General features: G+C 30.3%; 1 protein-coding gene across 1 annotated transcript in view; it reads left to right on the top strand.

Annotated features, from left to right (window-relative positions):
* The window catches only part of LOC113515555 (tachykinin-like peptides receptor 86C), a 150,200-nt gene extending 129,908 nt beyond the window's left edge, over window positions 1–20,292 (top strand). Inside the window, exons 9-12 of the mRNA XM_052899946.1 lie at window positions 768–964; window positions 2,918–3,042; window positions 15,891–16,049; window positions 19,880–20,292. Of these exons, the coding sequence (XP_052755906.1) occupies window positions 768–964; window positions 2,918–3,042; window positions 15,891–16,049; window positions 19,880–19,905 (507 nt within the window). The 3' untranslated portion in view covers window positions 19,906–20,292. The remainder of the gene's footprint in view (window positions 1–767; window positions 965–2,917; window positions 3,043–15,890; window positions 16,050–19,879) is intronic.
* Window positions 20,293–21,563: the final 1,271 nt, after the last annotated feature.

The raw sequence follows: 21,563 nt of genomic DNA, 5'->3' as shown, positions 1-21,563 counted from the left end.
TTCAAAATTGGCATCAATTACAAGTATAAATTATCGTCAGGGTCAAATAAGGAAAGAGTATCTAATTTATTTTGGCGTGAGCCTCGGAACTTTTGCTTCTGGAATTAATTGTTACGAACTCGCTTGATTTTAATCAGTCTTCACTGAGCCATCCACAAAACTGGGATAGTTGAGTATACTTAAGAAAAGGGCTTTGAATACAACCTACACAAACTATTAAAACTGTTTGTTTCAACTTGTTTAGCAGTTTATTTATTTACCATCCAATTCTCCAGAAAATTCCATGTATTCTCAAATTGAATAGGTTTTTACTATAGGTAAGCATAAAGAACTAAATATTAAAGTTAAGCATAATTGAGTAACAAGCATCCAAATATCTTCATAAACTTTCACATTTTTAATATTAGAAGAATTAACATTTGTGCGTTATATATTTATAGTGAATTATAATATTAAACTTAAGTAAAGCCCTGTAGATATATAAGTGATGGATAAGGCCCCTCTGTAGATAAGGCCACTCCTTCCTTTCTCATAAGTTTCATAAGATGCGACTAAGAGAACTTATGGTTGAGGGATGGGCAACAGCGTCCCTTTTAAAACATCACCAAAAGCGGTTGCCAATCTGACTACCAAGCATGGCAACTGCTGGCAACTGGCAAAGCTTTTGGGGTAGGTCTATGTCCAGCAGTGGACTGTACTGAGTAATAGCTGAGATGATGATGTTAATATTAAATAAATAAACTACTTAGTATTTTCTTTTTTTTCAGGTTGTGAAAATGTTCATACTAGTAATTGTGATATTTGGTATATGCTGGCTACCCTACCATATGTACTTCATTTACACTCACTTCAACCCTTCAATATTATATATGAAGTACGTCCAGCATGTATATCTCGGATTCTATTGGCTGGCTATGGCGAACGCCATGGTAAATCCTCTCATTTATTACTGGATGAATGCCAAGTAAGTACTGTGTAATCTCTTGTAACCTTATATTATATAAATGGGACATCGAGTGATAAAAACAGGCCAACATTCAGTCAGTCAAAAATTAGCTGACTCGATTTTTTCAAACAGTATTTTATATATTAAAAAATTTGCGAATTTTTCAATGTATGTTTCGAATACTTACAGTATTCGAAAAATAGTTCTCGCAATGGAGTCAAAATTTCCCAAATATTGTATTTTTTTATGAGGGTTTATATACTTAAGTAAATATATTAAAATATTAATAAAGGATTAAATAACTAAAATTTCATTATTTAATTCCTTATATCCAAATGTTGTCTGGAAGAGATTGCTTAGCAATAAGACCGCCTTTTGTAAATATATTGATTGCAAATTCTTGTAATATTGGTGTAATAAAGTGTAAAATAAAAAATAATAATGATAATTTATGTATTTTATATTAAAAAAATTTCCACTTTATTTAAAATAATAATTTATAATGTGGTATCCCAATTCACGCGCATATTGATAAAAAATTTGACCTGTTTTTGGCTAAGCATTTATTTATTCATTAAACTTTAATACACCTAGAAAGTGTAAATGGTGGACTCAACACCATATGGCGTTATCGATCAGTCGACTGCATTTGTATGAAGACACTCTATCAAACTTCTGTTGTCCTAATACTTTCGAGAGAGTTACGTACGTAGGTGGTAATGGACAAACTAAAATTTGAATGGGAAGTGAAAATTGTACGTGTTCGTGTACTTACTATGTTATGGTGCAAAAGAAGTCCTAATGAAGTCGTTTGAATTTATTGGAGTAGTCTATTTATTATTTATATAATTTACAGGAACTTTTTTTATATGCAAGTCTCGTAGAGTATAAACAAGTATGAAAACAAGTCAGGCAATAATCCGATTTCTGATTTTCATAATTCCTTAGAAATAATTAAACAACATAGTGAATAAATTCACAATATAGGCTTATGAGTAGTTTCATATATAAAAAACGAAACTATGCATTCTCCATAGTTTATTAGAGGAAGAGTAATATTTATATGTCATTTTTATATCCGTTTCGCACGCGGAGTGAATATAAAAAGTTATAAAGCTAATTTAGAAAAGTGTTTTAATATTATTACTGCATCGTATTTTCCTTAAGCAATTTAGAAGGTTCTGGATCGTTTGAGAAAGATGCCACGTTTCCACTTTCTCGATTGAATAGTTTATGTAATAATAACAATATATAAGGTCTAAAGAGCTTTGAGTAAATAGATAATCATCTTGTTTATTTGTATCTTGAGGTTACTACCTCATTCTTAAATAATGCATACAGTACTCTGTATGCATTATTTAAGAATGATATAAAAAATCAATACCTGACGATCTGTTAATGTAGAAGAGACAATAGAAATAGAAAATCAAGGTATCTGAATAGACTAGTACCTACAGATATTCATTTTTACAAAATTTGTATGATTTTATAATTGTAATCGTATTTAATAAGTTTATAAGTGTTAAACTTTTGTCAAATGTAGAATAGAAATAGACACGATGTGATATACAAAACGAGGAAATACAAAAACTTAATAAATAAGTCTAGTCTTATCCGAAACATTACACAAAGGTTATATACTACTCGACTGTTTCACTGAGTTTCTCTTATGAAGCGTTCAAAGGTGTACAAGTTTGAAGGATGGAATATTATAGTGGAGTATTACAGGATACGAAGCGTAAGGAATAGAAATAGAAAAACAATTGTTCGGAATTTCTTATATATTATAAAACAGACAAAATAATGCATAATAAATTATAACATTTTAGAAATAGCAGCTCATTTTGACATTAATGATCCTGCTTATGTCTATAGGTGGCGATCTCTACTTTCAATTAGTTAGGCCGCCAGCTTGTTTGCCAACAATATTTAAATTGCAACATTAAAAATTTTTAATAATTGTTTCTGTAGGTTCAGGACCTACTTCCGAACGGCTATACTCTGTCGATGGAGGGATATGCTGCGCCGACGTCGGAAGAGACCACTTCCTGAGTCACCACCGGACATCTCGCAGTCTGGCAGCCGTTCCAGATCAGGTTTTTACTCGTTAACGTAATTATTAAAGTGATATCTTTGGTATCATTAATCAGCACTTTTAATAATTTGCTAATTCATCGACACTTATTGGGCTTATACTCGGTTATCATACCACAGTGTTTTCCTTTTTTTTAGGAACACACAGATCTTTATATGACGATAATCATGCAAGTGTTGAATATCCATAGCACTTTAATATATATTTCAGTGACATCATCAAATTTTTATTAACTGCAGTGCATGGAATGGTATTAATTTTGTTTAGGATAACTTACACGAATAAATGTTGATTTTACTTTTGTACGATAAATACTCTTTGACTCTTCTTTTTATCATAAAAGTTACTCGTTTTTTTTTTTGGCTGTTTCTTATCACTAAACTTGTTAAGTCTTACAAGTTCTGATTATAATATCTGGAATACTTTACATTATAATGGAGATTTAACAGTCAAAAATTTTTACATTAAGCTCATTTTCGCTACAATAAGTAGAAAATTGAGATCAGACTAAGTGTAAGTCTTTGATACTGCTAAACACAAGGTAACAGGCAAGCATTAGATAAATATAGGTCAAAGGTTAATTTAGCGAATGTAAACATTGAGATCTATTATGTATCTACTTGGTTAAGTGGAAAAATGCCCAAATATGTGCTGATTTAATTTGCTTACACAGTTTTAGCAAACAAAAAAAAATATTGTTTCTTGTAAGAAACTATAGTATGGGATTCTTCAAAAGGGGGGTAAAGAGGTTTTTTGAGGGTCGGCAATACGCGCGTAATACCCCTGGTATTGCAATTGTATGGTAACTGTTTACCATCAGGTGGTATAAAACAAAAAACCAAGAACTGTGTTGCTAAAAATATATATTTTATGTTATTTGTAGATTTACTACATGGTTACTGTTAATACATGTTACAGTGCCCAACACTAAAGAACCTACTAAGCGTACGATACATGTTATTCTGTGACATTTGACCGTTTATTCAAGCGGCAAATGAATCCATTTGTATCGCTTATTCTGGACATGTTGGCCTTAAGTAATATAAAAACTTTTTAGAAATGTTGTAATAGTTCTGTCCTATAATAGTGATAGTAATATTTGAATGTTATTTATATATTTATTTCAGTCAATTAGTAGTATTTTAATTTTAATTTTATTTTATTTATTTAAATTACATAGGTAACAATGGATGGTAAAACAAGATAAGTCCTCTATGATCAACCCCATATATCGAGGTATACAAATTTGCAATTATATAAGAAAAAACAAATTAGTATATTATGCTATATTAATATTGGTCTCTATTTATAAATACCTAACAAACAAAGGTAAATATTTAAATTATTTAATTCGATTTCTCCCTGTATATTAAAATTTTCGATCGGTTTTGGGATCATTCGGGTCCCTTAGACATAAGCAACCGTGATTCGAGTGTGTGACTGTGCCCAATTATTTACAATAGATTTGTGGATATACTTGTATAATGTAGTCTGTAAATATATTCGAGATTTTTTTTATAATTGCCGGAAACGACAAACAATCAGATCTTCTATCGAGTTCGAAAATAGTAAGGCATCTTTGAATTTAAAATGTGAATAAAACTGATATAAATAATAACAATATAGTTATTGACAAAAATAACACAATAGTTATTATTTAACAAACATAAGTTCAGAAAATTCCGTTATTCTGGTATACAAAGTACGTAGGTTAGTGGTAGATTCTAGGAGGTGTATAGTTTGGTAATTTTTGGAATAAAATAAAAAATGAATAAATTATTAGATGAATTCTATTAAACTTATTGTTATGTTTTTGTTACAGATATGAATATTTTAAAAGTTATACAATGTTATTGAAGCGAATAAAACTTTTAGAATGGATAATTTGTACTAAGTAATAATATTGTTCATAATCAGTATTTCCAAACAATAATTAAACGTCGAGTAAATGTTTCCCGACTCTTGTTCAAGGTCAAATTGGTTGTGTAATTATTGGGTATAGAAGTTATATCTCAGGCTTAACTGCGATAGAAACATTGAAGGGTGAGATATGGTAATGAAATTACAGGGTACAGAGGCATGACACTTTATATTTTATAAAATACGCGTTAATTTAGGTGAACTGTGATAATTTACCTGAATTATGTCGACGTTACACGACCGGTGTAACTTGAGGGCCTACCATGAAATGGCGCCTAACGAAATACACATTTGATATTTAAATTACATAATAAATTTTGTTTAAAAATATTAAAAATGTTCAAATGTCATTCCTTTGGTCTTTTATGGTAAAATTTATGATGAAGGAAATGTTAAGCTTAATTTACTAGGTCGATTATAGAAATTGACGAAAATATGAAATTGAGTCCGAAAATTCGGGTTTTCTTTTAATAGTAAACCCCCCGGCAGTAGTCATGAGTAGACTGACATAGCACTGCCATGTTTCCGTTTCCGCAGCAGATGTATTTTCTTCTACCCACTTATTTTTACTTCTACCTCGGAAGCGGAGATATGACAGCGGTCAACAGTACACTCGTGACGACGGCCGGCGTAACATTGTCATCATCATTATTATATTAGTCGGTATTCATGTTTGGCCCACGGGTTTGAGTTGCATAAAAACAAAAAAAAAAAAACTCTGTCTTGAATTTTCAAAAAATATATATTTTCAAGTTAGTGAAAACTTAACTTATTTATTTAGAATTTAAGATCGTGTTAATTGTGGCGAAACCGTTTATTCTGATTTATAATCTAAATACTTAACTGATATTGACAAAATTTATAGTAAGCCAATCTGTCAATATATTCTTTAATATAAAAAAAAAATCTAAATCAATTTAGAATTATTAGAGTTATGAGGTAACAAACATAGAAAATAAATACAAGCGAATCGAGAGTCTTTTCCTTTTTGAGGTCAGTTAAAGGTGTTTGTCGGCTTTAAATAGAGCATGAACAGATGGTAAATTTGGCATTGTTTTTGCCAGAAGTTGTCTAACTGTCATAACAATCAATTAATTCGCACCGTTGAGCAGGAGTAGATCCCTCCCCATAAAGGGCAAAGGTTATTGCCCTACTGTTACTAAGCTAGTCGCATTGCTTGGCATGCAGTTTTATTAGAAGTATATTTTCTCTAATAATCTTACTAATATAATTTTGAAAGTTGTAACTGAACGATATCCGTACATAGAAGATATTTAAGTTTAATATTTTTTGATTGAATATTATCACAATATTGTACACCGCTCTGCTCGCTGACGTTGATGCTCTTTTCTACTTTGAGTTTGCTGGAAGAGAACTCTTTTAGAGTTAAGCTCGCCTTTGTACATTTACATATCTCTGTCATATTTTTATGTGAAAAAAAATATATGAAAGTTCTTAATTATGAACAATAAAAACCTATATAATATTTTTTAGAACTTTTGTCTGCTTTCTCTTTGAGGCATTACGCAAAAACTATTACACAAAAATGTATGCGGTTTGTAGTTGTGTTCCTTTAAATCTAGGTAAAAATTGATGTGTATTCTATCTTGATACTTTATTTAAATGTTGCCTATTTAATTTATTTTGCTAGTTCTGAAATCCATTCGTACGAAATTGCGAGTAAAATACTAATAAAGAATTTGATGGTGTTTTGATATTTATTCAAATTTCGAATATTGCGGAAGTACAATATTATCACAATATAACATAATTAATTAAGAACCTTTTGTTCCAATACAAAATGTTATTACCATGAGATAGTATTCCAGATTCTAAGTATCCTTTTGATACCCTATAATGTCTCCTTAGGCCATTTAGGTAAGCAATAGTAATAATTTTGATTTGTGTGTTCCGTGTAAATAAAGCTTAAATTTAGTACACTAATTTACTTAACGATTTGATACTTAAATTTGGACAAATAATTGAGTTTTTTTTTCCAAATATTTGCTTCTAATTTGGCAACAACATAACTCATCATATCAGCCGTTACCAGAAGGAGACTTTGTACAAAAGTCGTTTGCTTGGGCACCTCTGTTCCATTCGTATTTTTACCATGAAGCAGTTGTGTTTGCATGGCTGTATTTCGGTTTGTAGGGTGGGATATGGCAGTGAATTTACTGGGTACAGGGGCATAATTTCTTAGTTTCAAGAATGGCGACTCATAGGGGGTATCATGGGTGAAACAGTATACTTTGTTATATGTCCATGGTACTGTTCAAGTCTATAGGCGACGGTTACCATTTTCTATCAGGTAGACCATCAGCTTGTTTGCCATTCTAAGATGTATAAAAAAAATTGGGTAATTTTCCAAATATTTGTTCCTAATTTGACAACAATACATTATTATCATGTCACCCGTTATCTGACCATCTTCCTTATAGACTGCCATTAGGAACAATCTTGAACCAGTTGCATCCACTGACTCTAGTAGGGGTCGTCCTACACTGCGTTTGCCCGTACGGGGTCGTAAAGTCAAGAAATTTTATTCCCCATCGGTTATTGGTTCTTCGAGCTATGTGACATTGCCATTGCAGTTTATGAGGTATACTGGAACAAAAATACTTACATACGGATGGACAGACAAAATTTCTAAAAATTATTCTTTTGATTTCTGTTGATCTTGTTAAAGACCTTCCTATTATTATTTTTTAATATTATATTTGGAAATGATTTCCAGAGCCGTTTAAATTTCTACAAAAGAAATAATTTCCGTTACAAAGGAGTTCGATAACTGAGAACTGAAATCGTGCTATTTTTATACAGTTGGCATGGCAAAATGCATATTTTATTCAAGCAAACTAAGTGGCATTATTGCTTTACCCGACGTTTTGACAGAGTTGCTTTTGTCCTTTATGAATGGAAGGACTCGGTAAATATATCTATATATAATATTGTAAGATTCCGAGAAGAAGCTTTTTTTTTTATAGATGCCAATGGAATGGTTACTCTATATGTGCTACCGATTTAGGTTGAAAGGATACTAGTGAAAAATGATAGGTGAGGATGAAGTTGGTCTATTTCTACGAATGTATCAGAAGTTTATGTTTAATATATATTTTTTTTTATTCCACCATGATTACTACCAGAAAATCTACAACTTTACATTTTTTTAATAGGTGCAAAAGGCATGGTAACCCTCGCTTACGCTATCGGTATATACTGGGTACCCACCAGTGAGAGATGATTGGTGAGGATTAAGCAGGCCAGTTAGCCCATCGTGACTAATTCAACGATAAAATAGTCACTATAATTTCCAGGGTGAACCGCGTGGAGGTTGACCTGGTTGGGTATATTGCTAGCAATAGGATTCTCAGTCTCCATTACTAACAATCCCTTTTCCCCCAATCTTTTAGTGTTGACCGTCACACACATACTGATGGTAGCAGAATTAAACAAAATACAGTAATCTCCCTATAATGCAGTCGATTGGTTCCGCGAAGACGCGTTGTGGGGATATTCCCGTATAACGTGTTTTTACAATCTCGTTAACGCATTACGTATAAATGATTATTAATTTAAGTCGAATATTAGGAAAAAACTATATCATGAATGAAAATATATACGTTTTATTAAAATCAAACTAAACTAAAAACATTAAAAAAAAACTTATGCATATAAAGTAAAAAAAAAAAAAAAAACTAATAATTTCAAATAAATTAACAGTTCCATTACATGTTTATTCGATGTTAGAGCTATCCGAAATAACGTTGAACCGACATATTTTTTTTAATAGAATGTGTAATCCCCGCGTTATATGGGGGAATGTCCGTGTTATGCGAGAGATTGAAATCGCGTAATATGAAAACGCGTTATAAGGGCACCGCGTTGTAAGGGGAATTACTGTAATTCTAATCAAATAACCAGTGATACGGACTTCCACAAGAAAACATCTATTTCAAGAAAAAATAATTTATCAGAAATTAACCACGATAGTTTTTAGGGAAATAACGTGGAGGTCGATTTGTCTGGCTATGTTGCTAACTAGGGGGTCGCTAGTCCAATTCTACTAATATTTTAAATATAAAGATTTGTAAACATGTATAGATGTGTGTATGTTTGATATTCAATTATTTTTAAATGGGTGAACTGAATGATTTTTTATGCAACTTATAATGGCAAACAAGCTGATGGCTCACCTGATGGAAACTGGTAACCGTCGCCTATAGACATGAGCAGTACCATGGACATAACAGAGTATACTGTTTCGTCCATGATACTCCCCACGCGTTGCCATACCTGAGAACTCAGGTATTATTCCTCTGTCTACTATAAATTCACTGCCATATCCCACCCTTCAAACCGAAACACAGCCATGAAAACACAACTGCTTCACGGTAGAAACACGAAGGAATTTTGGCAATGGTAGGTTGGTAAAATTTAGTACATGGGTAGGCAGTATCCTAATTTAATACACAGAAAACTTTATATATTGTTTTACGTAGGTAAAGCCACGAGATGTAACTAGTTGCTAATATTTCTCTTTCTATTCTAAGAAGATGCCTGTGGTATGAACTTACTTATGCATTATCAGTACAAGACAAAGCCAGAGTTGAAAGGACTTTACCCGAACATGTTAACATAGGCTTGGCAATAAATACAGCTTAGGATATTGACCTCGAATTCTAATTAAGCAATTTGATTTAATGGATGTTGTTATTGTAAAGATTTAAGTTAAAGTTTTAGACGTGATACTTAAATACTTATTAATTTTGAAAAGGTATATATCAAAATTTTAATAAGTATCCCAGATGTAGAAACAATACTTTACTTACTGTCCACGTATTGTCATCAACGAAGCGTATTTTTGTATTTACCCACGAAAATTAAACGTCTTACCGGCTGTGAAAAAAAAACTTCAAGTTGTAACTAAGTTACCACCACACTAAATTGCGTCAAAATCCATCAAGAAGTTTGTTCGTGAAGCATGTACAGACCATCACCGTGTGGTCCCGGCATATAATAGGTCATCCTTTCCTGCTCCGTGGGTGTCGTAAAAGGTGACTAAGGGAACTTAATAATTCTCTAATCCTAACTGCGGTAACTATTGGCAAAACTCCCCTAATGGGAAAGCTTATACCAAGTGATACCTTGTACTAAGTTATCCCCACACAAATTCCATCGAAATTCATTAATTAATTTATGAATAATGCGCAGACCTTTTCATAGTGGTTATCGTTTTGATATGATTATAGGTTTCTTATACCCATATTCATTTCTCTTACCCATATTTGGGTACTGCATAAATTCATTGTCATCATCATATGAGTCTTTAACTGTCCACTGCTGAATATAAGACTCCCCCTTGGAGGGTTTTTCCCATATTTGCCATGCTTGGCAGGCTGATTGATAATTGCAGTTAAGCTTTAGAGATGTTTTAAGCTGCTGCCTATCTCTCGTCCTCCCTTTGTCGCCTTTTACGACATCCACGGGAAAGGAAGGGGTGGCCTATTCTACGCTGGGATCGTACGGCCATGCTGTGACCATACTTACTTAGTACTTAGTTACTTCATAAATTAGTATTCATAATTATTTATCCATTTAAGTAAATTATTCACCAACAGTCCATTAAAGTTTAAAAGGCAAAATATATTACCGAATATTAACGTAGTCCGTATTTATAATAGAAAAATGCTGTTTCCCTACAATATTTTTGTAAGCGTACATTTTATTTGAAAGCAGCACTATTATAATTAATTTCGTTAAAATTATTCTACGAAGTCTCATTAACAGATAAGTCTTCAACTAGGGTTGTCCATTTATTAAATTTTAATTATATATAAAATAAACTATAGTATTTATTTATGAATGTACGAAACAAAAAGTAATTATTATTCAGGTTCAATTCCAATTAAATATGACCTCAAATACCCTAAAAATACCATTTTTTATGAGTAGGTACTAATATAAATGATGATAATGATATCAGTCGTTACTCTCCACTGTTGAATAAAAGCCTCCACTTTTATCTTGGTAGACTGTTTGCCAAACGCAGTTAGGCTTTGGTGGTATTTTAAGAGGGACGCTGCTACTCATCCTTCGACCATTTACATATATCCTTTAGTCGATTTTTACAACACACGAGAAAGGAAAAAGTGGCCTGTTCTATGCCGAGACCACAAGGCTGAGTACTAAAAAACTATTATATAAAATAAATTATAGTATTTATTACAAAAAAAGTACGAAACAAATAGTAATTTCTATTCAGGTTTAATTCCAATTAAACTTTTATCTAAAATTAAAGAACTAAAATACCCCAAAATAATTAATGGTTTTTGAAAGTATATTATATAAAAAATGAGTTCTTTATTCGTAGTTATCATTAAGCCTATATTTAACCCAGATGAAACGGAGAACTGTATGAAATTACATGTAATTTCATACAGTTCTCCGTTTCATCTTTTTAGTTCTCCTAAAATTTGTGAAATAATTCGTTTTTATTATTCAATGCATTATATTTTATTATAAATAACCCATTTTTTCATACAGTCCGAAGTATCGAGAATAAACATAAACGACTCTCAATATTTATTACAGTGTAAATTTTCAAGTAAGTTGAAGCCAATACAATTTTTTACATAAATATAGCTCACTAACTGTCGCAAATGCTCATAAATTTTATGTAGTCTCGCTACCCGAGACTGTTCTATGATTCGCGAATCATATATCTAATTTAGGGTGTGAAATAAAATTTATTTGCCAGGAATAATGTTGATAAGATATTACATTTTGTGGTGATGGCCATTATGTTTCGCAACATCAAATGGCGTGCAAATATTAGTCATTGAATTTACATATAATTATTTCTTAACAAATTATTATTTTTTGTAATCTTGATAAAAACAAAATGTCATCACCTACGCTTTACATTTACGTTTGAAATACGGATTATGTTAAATGAAAATATTGGTAATTGAATTTACATATAATTAATTCTAAACAATTTATTATTTTATGTAATTGTAATAAAAACAAAATAACATCAATTACTCTTTACACTTACGTTGAATAATGGAAAATAATAAATGCAAATATTGGTCATTTAATTTACATATTATTTACATATAATTAATTCTTAACTATTTATTATTTTATATAATTGTAATAGAAATAAAATGTCATCACTTACGCTTTACACTTACGTTTGAATGACTGATTATGTCAAATGCAAATATTAGTCATTTAATTTACATATAATTAATTCTTAACAATTTATTATTTTGTGTAATCGTAATAAGAACAAAAAACTACCACTTACTCTTTAGAATTACGTTTGAATGAGAGAAAATATCATTCAACATCACGTACGCCTTTTGAATTACGCACCACGAGTAACTGTGTGGTCCTGGCATAGAATGGACCACCCGCTCTTTTTATCAAGCGAATAATCGAGATGTCAGCAGCAGAGTCCATATTAAAACTTCATCAAAAGCTAACCTTGGTTGCTAATCAGCTTGCCAAGCAACTACCGGAAAACCCCCTTTGGGAGGTCTATGTTCAGCAGTGGACAGTTAACGGCTGTTATGATTGATGATCATGAGTAGCCAACAAAGTTGTTATATTTTTTTTTAAACCGAGTTTTATTTTTAGGGTGTTTTCAAAAGGACCTTTTTCTTTTCAAGTCTGAATTTTCTTTTATAAATATTCCACGCAATTACGTTGGATATTCTAAACCGATTTTCACAATTCTTTTTGTTAACGATAGGGTTTACCCCCGTTTTGGTTTCATTATAATTTTGTGACGATTGCTGTTTTTCTTTGCTGAACAAAAACCTGCTTGTTATGGTTGAGTAAAGTTTTAATTGTATCTCCTTCTTCCAATAAATGAATTTACATTGTTTTTGCGTTTAACTTTTGAATGTTATAAAATAATTTATTTATTTTTTCTTTATAAAATCAGTAATAGTTATTTTCTATCGTAACCAAACAATGTTAGATTATCATGTATAATTGTGTATAAAAATATTTAGTAAATCATTAAAAGAAAAATGAACCCTTTGTAAATAAATACATTGTACTTTTCCTAATGAATTCATCATGATGGGCTAACTGGCCTGTTTTCATTCTCATCTATCACCCTTCACTGGTGCTCCGCCAGCATATCCCGTTAGCGCAGGCGAGGTTACCATACCATTTTTACTCATAAAAAAAAAATACATTGTACTTAAATGGAAAATAATGCGATTAAATTGCGAAAGTTTGTACGATAGATGGATGAACAGATGAATAGATTGATGTTTGTTACTCTTTCACAATTATGAAACAATTTTGAATGAAATTTTGTACACTAGTACCTTATATCCTAACTTAGTATACAAAATACTTTATATATTGAATCCCGTGAGTGAAGTCGAGGCATGTAGCTAGTAAATTAATAATTTGATATTTGACACCATATTTACAAAATAACTTCCTGTATTTATTAGTAATCGAATATATTTAATTAATATTTACGTAAAAGCAAAATGTTATTAATAGAATTAAAGTATAAATGTTTTTGCTCAATTATTTTTTTCTTGATACTTTCGATATGGTAAAGCAAAAATAGAGTAGTATATAAATATATTCTTAATATAATATATTCTTGTTAGCTTCAATATAATTTTACTACTATTATAAATACGAAACTTTGTAAAGAAGTTTGAAGTTTGTCAGAAATTATTAAACAGATTTGAATGAAATTTGGTACATAAATAGGTATAACTTTGCATATTGTATGTTTTATCCACTGATACACATGAACGAAGCCCCGAAATATGCTATTAATATTACTAATAATATCAAGCGTATAATATTAATATAAAAAATTCTTCTTTAAATTTTTCTCTTAGTGATTTATGACTTTCCATGAAAAAAACCGCTGGCATTGAACGCTTTTGTAATAGAAACAAGGTAGATGTTGGCTGCATTACCCTATAATAATATTTTAGAGGATACTATACTATGAAAATACCTAAAATAAAGTAATTTTGCAGTCTCAATATTAAACCTGCGTACAGCATACGTCGCAGAACTCAACTTAGTTGCAAGGTTTTGAATTTGAGGACCCCACTGTGTTTTATTATCAGGAGTGATTCCAAGAAAGACAGTGGAATCTATAAAATTAAGAGGTTCGTTATTTAATTTTACAGTAGAACAGTTTATTACATTAACGTGGTTATTTCACAGAAATTTTCTTTTTTTAAGAATTTGAGATTGTTTTATAAATCGCAAAGGTCGTCAGTTCAAATTCCACTGACCATATAAATAAATACCTGCCTCATTTACAGAGGGCTTCATTAATAGACTTCATCGCGTGTCTTCCCACTTTCATAAACGGATATTAACTTCAGTTTATCACGTACTGATAACGATTACTTATGATGATTTCTTACGACATACGGATGTTTATTTGCGTATATTTGTATATTGCGCCAATTACTCTTTGTTTTTTTTTTTATCTATATCCTATACTCAAAGGTTGTCTGGAAGAGATTGCTTAAATACAATTCCGACTTTTGTACCACTTCACATTAAAAATTGTTATTTTTATATATGGTGCAAAATTTAAAATAAGTAAATAAATATTCATAAAATTTATTTTATTAATTTATTTTAATTTCTATTTCTGGTGCAATTGTGTAAGTTTTAAAATTGTAAAACTTTGCAGTTATGAGCAATTAAACACATCAATCTTTCTAACTTTCTTGTTGAATGAGAAGTTTAATTATTAGACAATTTTATTTGACGTGTAATAATAGTAATTTAGATATAATTCATTCATTTGAGAACTTGACTAGTCAGTTCAAATTATGTCATCAATATTCATGAACTGTCTTGTGTTACTTCGTGTGATGAATTGATTTGACAAGGCTACTTATATATACTATAGATACATACCTCAATCTTTAATCCACTCCCTTAAGTCTGTTATAAATATATCACAAGTATTATTTATTATTAATATATATTCAAAAATGCAACACACTGCGATTTTTATAAATAAGGCGGTTCATTGCCTTATCCACACTTCAACAACAACTTCCAACCTATTTTAACCATAGAAATGTTTTGTCTTTTTCTTTCGCACAAATTTCTCAATTTGAAATTCTTTAAGAAAATAATGTAATATTAAAAATAAGTTTGTAAAATGTTTTATTTTTTAATAAAGGAAAAAATACATATTTACTCTAAAAAAGTAACAAATCATGTGATTTTTTTTATGAATTGTGGAGATCCTGGAGAATATGGATTTACTATTACATTGAGACTTTCGTATTGCACTTGCAATATGACAACTACATGTACAGATTGCTTTCAAATCATTACGTCTCGGAGGTAGCTCTCTAGTTCGCAATAACTTATCACTTTCATATAAATATATAATGAAAGCTAAACTTCGTACTGCAGTCGTCTATTTGAGTTATTCAGTTCTGTTTCTGCTATTCAATAGCTCTATTTGCACGAATGTTTCAGTTGGACAAGGATATAACAGTAAAACAACTGGGTACGGAGGCATAACAAGTTAGCCATGCTAGCAATACACCTTGACAAGTCGACCTCCACTCGGTTCGCTCTGGAAACCTTCGTGGTTAATTCTTGTCGAATTTGTTATAATGGGTTAACAGACCTGCTTTTATCTTCACCCATCATCTCACACTGGCGCCTCGTCGATGTATACTAATAGCACAAATGGGGTTATTATCTTAACTCATTAAAAAAACTGTTTAGTCATGTCATGCTTATCACAGTATATTATATGATGCCTACATCTATAGGTGACTTTTACCACTGTCCATCAGGTGGGCCGCCAAATTGTCCGCCATTCCATGTTATATATATAAAACAACCTGAAATAAAATTTGATATTGTGATAAAATAATTCCCACAAAGTATACGTTTCAACAGGTATCGAGGAGCTCAGAGACTCAAGAGGAAATGCAGTGCACGGATGGCCGCGCTTGTCGTGTCGAACTCGAGTCGACCTCCCATCGCAGAGACCGCCTTTGCTTGCTAGCTGCCCGCGGTGTCCTCACAGCACGTATTATGACGGTAAATCTTTTTCAACAGTAATACAATCGGGCATACGGTCAGCCTTATGATAAACGGTCCAAAGGACCAAAGAGAGCACTTGTACAAAAGTCGTCTATGTAGAAACCCTTATTCTACTTGTGTCCCTGCCGTAAAGCAGCTGTGTTAGCACACCCATGTTCCGGTTTGAAAGGTGGCATATGCCAGTGAAATTAGAGGAAACGGAGTCACAATAACTTAATCCTCAGGATAATTCCTGAATTGCATGAGGGGTATTATGAGCATGAGGGGTATTATGAGCATGACAGTATATTATTTATAGAAGGAGACTTTGTACAAAAGTTGTCTGATTGGGCAACTTTGTTCCACTTATGTTTCTACCATGAAGTAGTTGTGTTTGCATGGCTGTGTTTTGATTTGGAGGGTGGAATATGGCAGTGATTGTACAGGTAATTAATCTGTATCCTGGTATAGAGGAATAACATCTTAGTTCTCAGAATCGACAACACATGAAGGGTATCATGTGTGACACAGTATACACTATTATATCCATAGTACTGTTCATTAGATTTAGAGAATTATTATTTTATCTAAAAGGATACTTACAATTAGTCTTATTGAAACTTCTTTATCGTCATCATTTTAGCCATTATTCGTCCACTGCTGTATATAGGCCCCTCCCATAGACTGCCATAAGAAACTGTCTTGAGCCACCTGCATCCACTGACTCCCTGCAATGCATTGAAACTTATTATTATTAAAATAGGTAGTAGTTTAATTTTCAAATCAAAATAACTGATTTTGCCATAATTGGAGTTAGTTTTCCATGGAACAAAAACTTAAAATATGAGTAAGTGGAAAAAAACAAGACAAAGCTCATTGCTCATTAGTTACTTTGCCATTTCGAATGTCTTTATTTCTTTACTAAACAATAACTATGCAAAGTTGATAGTGCTATTTATTTCAACTACGAAGCAGCTTGATTGCATAATTTTATTCAGATTAAATACTGAGATATGACAGTGGAATTACTAGGTACTGTAACTCAAGAACGTAATGTCACGACGATTGGCAACGCGTAAAGGATTACGTTTATTAAGCGTATTAAATAAGATTATATTTTACAAAAAAATCTACCTCAATTTTGGCAGTATCAGATATTTTGATATAAAAACCATTGCACGGATTATAAAACCAATTTATTGGTATATCGTTTTTAAATAAAAAAAAAGTATTTTCCAAATCGGTTTATGACTCGCGGAGTTACGAGGTAACGATAAAAAATAAAAAACCGAATAGAGAAGCTTGAAACCAACAGAATTTTTCAATTCTATTCACATACTCATACTTGTATACATATATATTCTTCAACTCTCTCTCAAATTGAATGTTTCAACTTGTTACTAATTTCGCTTACAGTATTTCTGTGATCAATTTAACAGAACTTGATTACATTCTCATTAAATTCTATTGAAGTAGACTATGTACTATATAGATATATAAATGATGTGTTATTTACTAATAATTTATTGAATTAATTAATTCATTTATTTGCTTATAAGATAAAAATATAACAATAGTAGCTTTTAACCGTGACTTCTTTCGTGTGACCGGAATATGTTTACTGACCGTGTTGAAAGTAATAAATGTCTTTTTCCATCATACGAGTATATAGTGCATGTATATCATATTTCATAGTAATTGATTAAGCAGTTAAGACACTAAGAGTAGTTTCCTCTACTGACAAGTAAAGTCACTTTAACAATTATAAATATTAGTAAATAAATAATTTTTTCAATTAATATTTTCTACTATTAAAAACATGATTTAAGCACATACATATTAATATAACATCTTGCTTTACAATTATTACTTTACAAGAATGAATGATAATGCCATCAGACAATATGTCCGCTCTATAGACATATTTTAATGTGTGCAAAAGTATAAATAAATAAATGAATAAATAAATAAACAAATAAATAAATAAATGTAATAAACAAAGAGTAAAATAACGTGCGAATGATCGCACTTGTCAAACTTAAATTATTTATAAGGAAGTTAGTCTTTCAAGGCATCATTAATTTTACATTTCACGAAATGAAAATTCTATAGCAGATGGCACAAACAGCGAAAAGTTAATAAGACTAAGTATATAAATTAGTTGGAATGTTCCAAAACAAATTTATCTCCTATACTGATATTTTCCTTGCATTACTCTTATTCATCAACATCTTTATTTAGACCATTGTTATTAATTGAATTTGAAAATAAGAAGCCTCTTTATTCGGTTATGTTTATTTATATTTGTTACCTTATAACTCTGTCAGTTGTTAATCGACATGGAAAATTCTTTTTTTTTATCTGAAAGAATATATAAAAGACATATAAGTATAGAATATCTAAAGGATGTGTAAATACGCATTAATTCTATAGATATTTTATCAAAATCGATTTAATAGTTTGCAAAGTTTAGTTTTTGAATTAAAGTAACTTTTTCACATTTGAAGTCTATTTTTTTGTGGATTACAATTTGTTTTTATTGTAATTTTTTCCCTATAAAAACTTATTAATTCAAAAATTCATGAATCTAAAGGAACTGAAAGGAGCTTGTTTGAATCGAAACATTTGGCTTTCCATTGTTTCTGCCTACTCTAATAAGAGACAGGCGTGACAGATATAAATGTATGTATATTACAATTAGGGTCTCTTGTACCAATATGATGGTTAAATGTGCTGTATTGGTATGGATGATAAATTTTTGTTTTTCACTATTCGACCGATATCTCTTTGGAGCGTGCTAATCGTTTGGAATTTACTATGTATTATTGTGACTTTAGTAATTCTTCTACAGTCTCAATTTATAAAACGCAATAGTGGATTCCAATCTACGCGATAACAAAAAAAATATTTGTCAATATAAACTTCCGAACAATTCTTTGGTGCCGGAAAACATTATTATTTGTTGTAAACTAGTAAAGATTTTGCCCCTTATTCCCCATCTTTTATTGCTTTGTGTCTTGTTTATTACTCGTGGGCGATTACTTTTTACACTGCTTTTTTCAATACTATATCTATGCTAAGAGCCAGGGGACTACAGATATCTTAAATCGTAGGATGTCGTTAATTTATATATAATAGTATCAACAATAATAACATTATGAACAATAAGGCAAGGGGAAGCACAAAAGATCCTGATGGCTCGACGTGCAACGGCTTAGCTGACCCCATATGCGAATAAAAGATATCTATACTATGTAAACCATTTCTATTCAATTGGTGAAAAATTTGTTATTTTAATGAAAAATTAAACTACTGAATCGATTTTGATAAAAGTTAAAAAAAAAAGTAAAACTGTAACAAACATAAAAATACAACCGAATTGAAAACCACCTACTTCTTGTTGTCGATGTAAAAGAAAAGGCTTTTCTTCTGCTAAGTCGGATTCAAATAGGTAATTTTTTTATTTTTTATTTGTTATCCGATTATTATTGAAAATATTTTTTACTCTATTAAACTTGTAACTAAGTTTACTTAAACACAGTTTTATATGTGACTTTTTGGTAGAATTTCATTGTATGTACTGTAACGATTAGTTTATTATAAGCTTTTTGGAATAGTACATTTTTATTATTATTTGTGAAAGTGAGTGTATTTGTTTGTTATATTATAGTGCCTTAACCGCTTAACCAATTACTATGAAATTTGGTATACTTATACACGTACTATATGGGATGGTGAAGGCTACTTTTTATCTCGGTCAATAAACATAATCCCGTCACGCGGACGAAGACGTAGGTAAAAGTTAGTATAATTATGATAAATTAATAACATGTCTGTTTATGTTTCAGCCTACATTCACGGACGCAAAGTGTAAATGAGGAAAAATATTGAATAAAAAAAAAACTAAAGTGCATAAGTGATTTATTAAAGTGTTATTAAGTGTTTAATTAAATTAATATATAATATATGAACGTGTAAACATCGAAGAGCTGTAAATAATTAAAATTGAAATTTAAAACAGTATTATAGTTAGGAATTAACTCATGTTTTTTAGGAATATGTTTGTTAATTCACTTACTATTTATAAATATATGTGTATATGTATTAAGTAACTAACAATTGATGTTAATAATGATGCTCAGATGACACTAGTTTGTAATTAATAATTAAATGTTTAATTTTAATACTTCGTTCAATAAACGTTGTATAAGTCAGTATTAAAATTGGCATAAGTTTTAATTTATTAAAAAAAAAACGGAAAATCGTTAAAGTATTTAAATTATTCTAATATAATTGTAACTTATTGTAAAGTTACCGCAAGTGTTTTTTTTTTTGTTTACACTTAATATCAAAGTGTAATCAAAAAGTAATTAAATTTTTTAAATATTTCGACAAAAATACAATTTATTTTATAATAATGTGGAGATTTATTTCAAGAATAATAAATATTACATTAGAAGAAAAAACATTGTTTACGAACAAATGTTGTTTGCTTCTATCATGGAAAAGAATAATTGGGGGAAAATTTTCAATAAAGACAATGTTATAAATCTGAATACATTTTTCGAGTTTAACACCGTGTAAATGATTTTTGCTTATTAGAGATGTAAAATACGGAGAATTTTATTCAGTTAATAATGTTACACACAATTTTCAGACTGTAGGAAAATTTTGAATATAATTTTATATTTAAAATAATGAATACGTGAATTTGTCACAAAAAAAAAACAACAGTATAACTTCTAAAGCCATTCCAAGTAATTTTCACAATATGTTTGACAGTTTATAATGGCCATATTTATTTTATATTATTGTCATAACGTTCATTATTACTCCTAATTTAACTGAATCAAATGACACTCTGTCTGATAAATCTCTAGTTAATTGATTTGAATTATTTTGTTTAAATCTGTTACAATTATTATGTAATAACACTTTCTTATACCACGGTAATTCCTTCTGGAATAACAACTTATATGTTATGTTACCAATACTTTTGTGCTGCCAACTAATGACTATTGAATAAAAAAAAAACTACTAAAGTGTGCCAGATAATTGGAACAAAAACTGTCTAAAATCATTAAGGGAATGGTTTTCGACTAAACGTTATCGCTCTTTAACTAAAAGCAATCTGTTTTAATAAAAGATTTTATTATAAATCCTCACCTCTTCTAGTTCTACATATAAAAATATTTCTTTTGACTGGTAGACTGACGGATTACTTAATAAACGTATAAATTTAGGTTATACGTTTATTAAGTAATCCGATAGATAGAGAAATTTGAAATATCGAATAAGAATAGATTATATAGGGATAACAGATTCAGTGCAAATTGGAGATGTCTAATATTTACATCTTAAATTTGTTCTTGGATATCCAAAACAGAAGATTGTGACACCTTCATTCTTATTTCCAAATAGTAATATTTATCTTTAAGAAAATTAAAAATTAATTTGTGTCGTATTCCACGCTTGTGATAAACCAATTTATCTTAAAAAATTATGGTTTGCAAAATAGTAAGAAAAATTATG

Source organism: Galleria mellonella, unplaced genomic scaffold, assembly GCF_026898425.1.
Source record: "Galleria mellonella isolate WM207_F2 unplaced genomic scaffold, CSIRO_AGI_GalMel_v1 utg1260, whole genome shotgun sequence".
Classification (NCBI taxonomy): Eukaryota; Metazoa; Arthropoda; class Insecta; order Lepidoptera; family Pyralidae; genus Galleria; species Galleria mellonella.
Note: the sequence above shows the minus strand (reverse complement) of the source record. Positions and strands in the feature narration are given on the sequence as shown.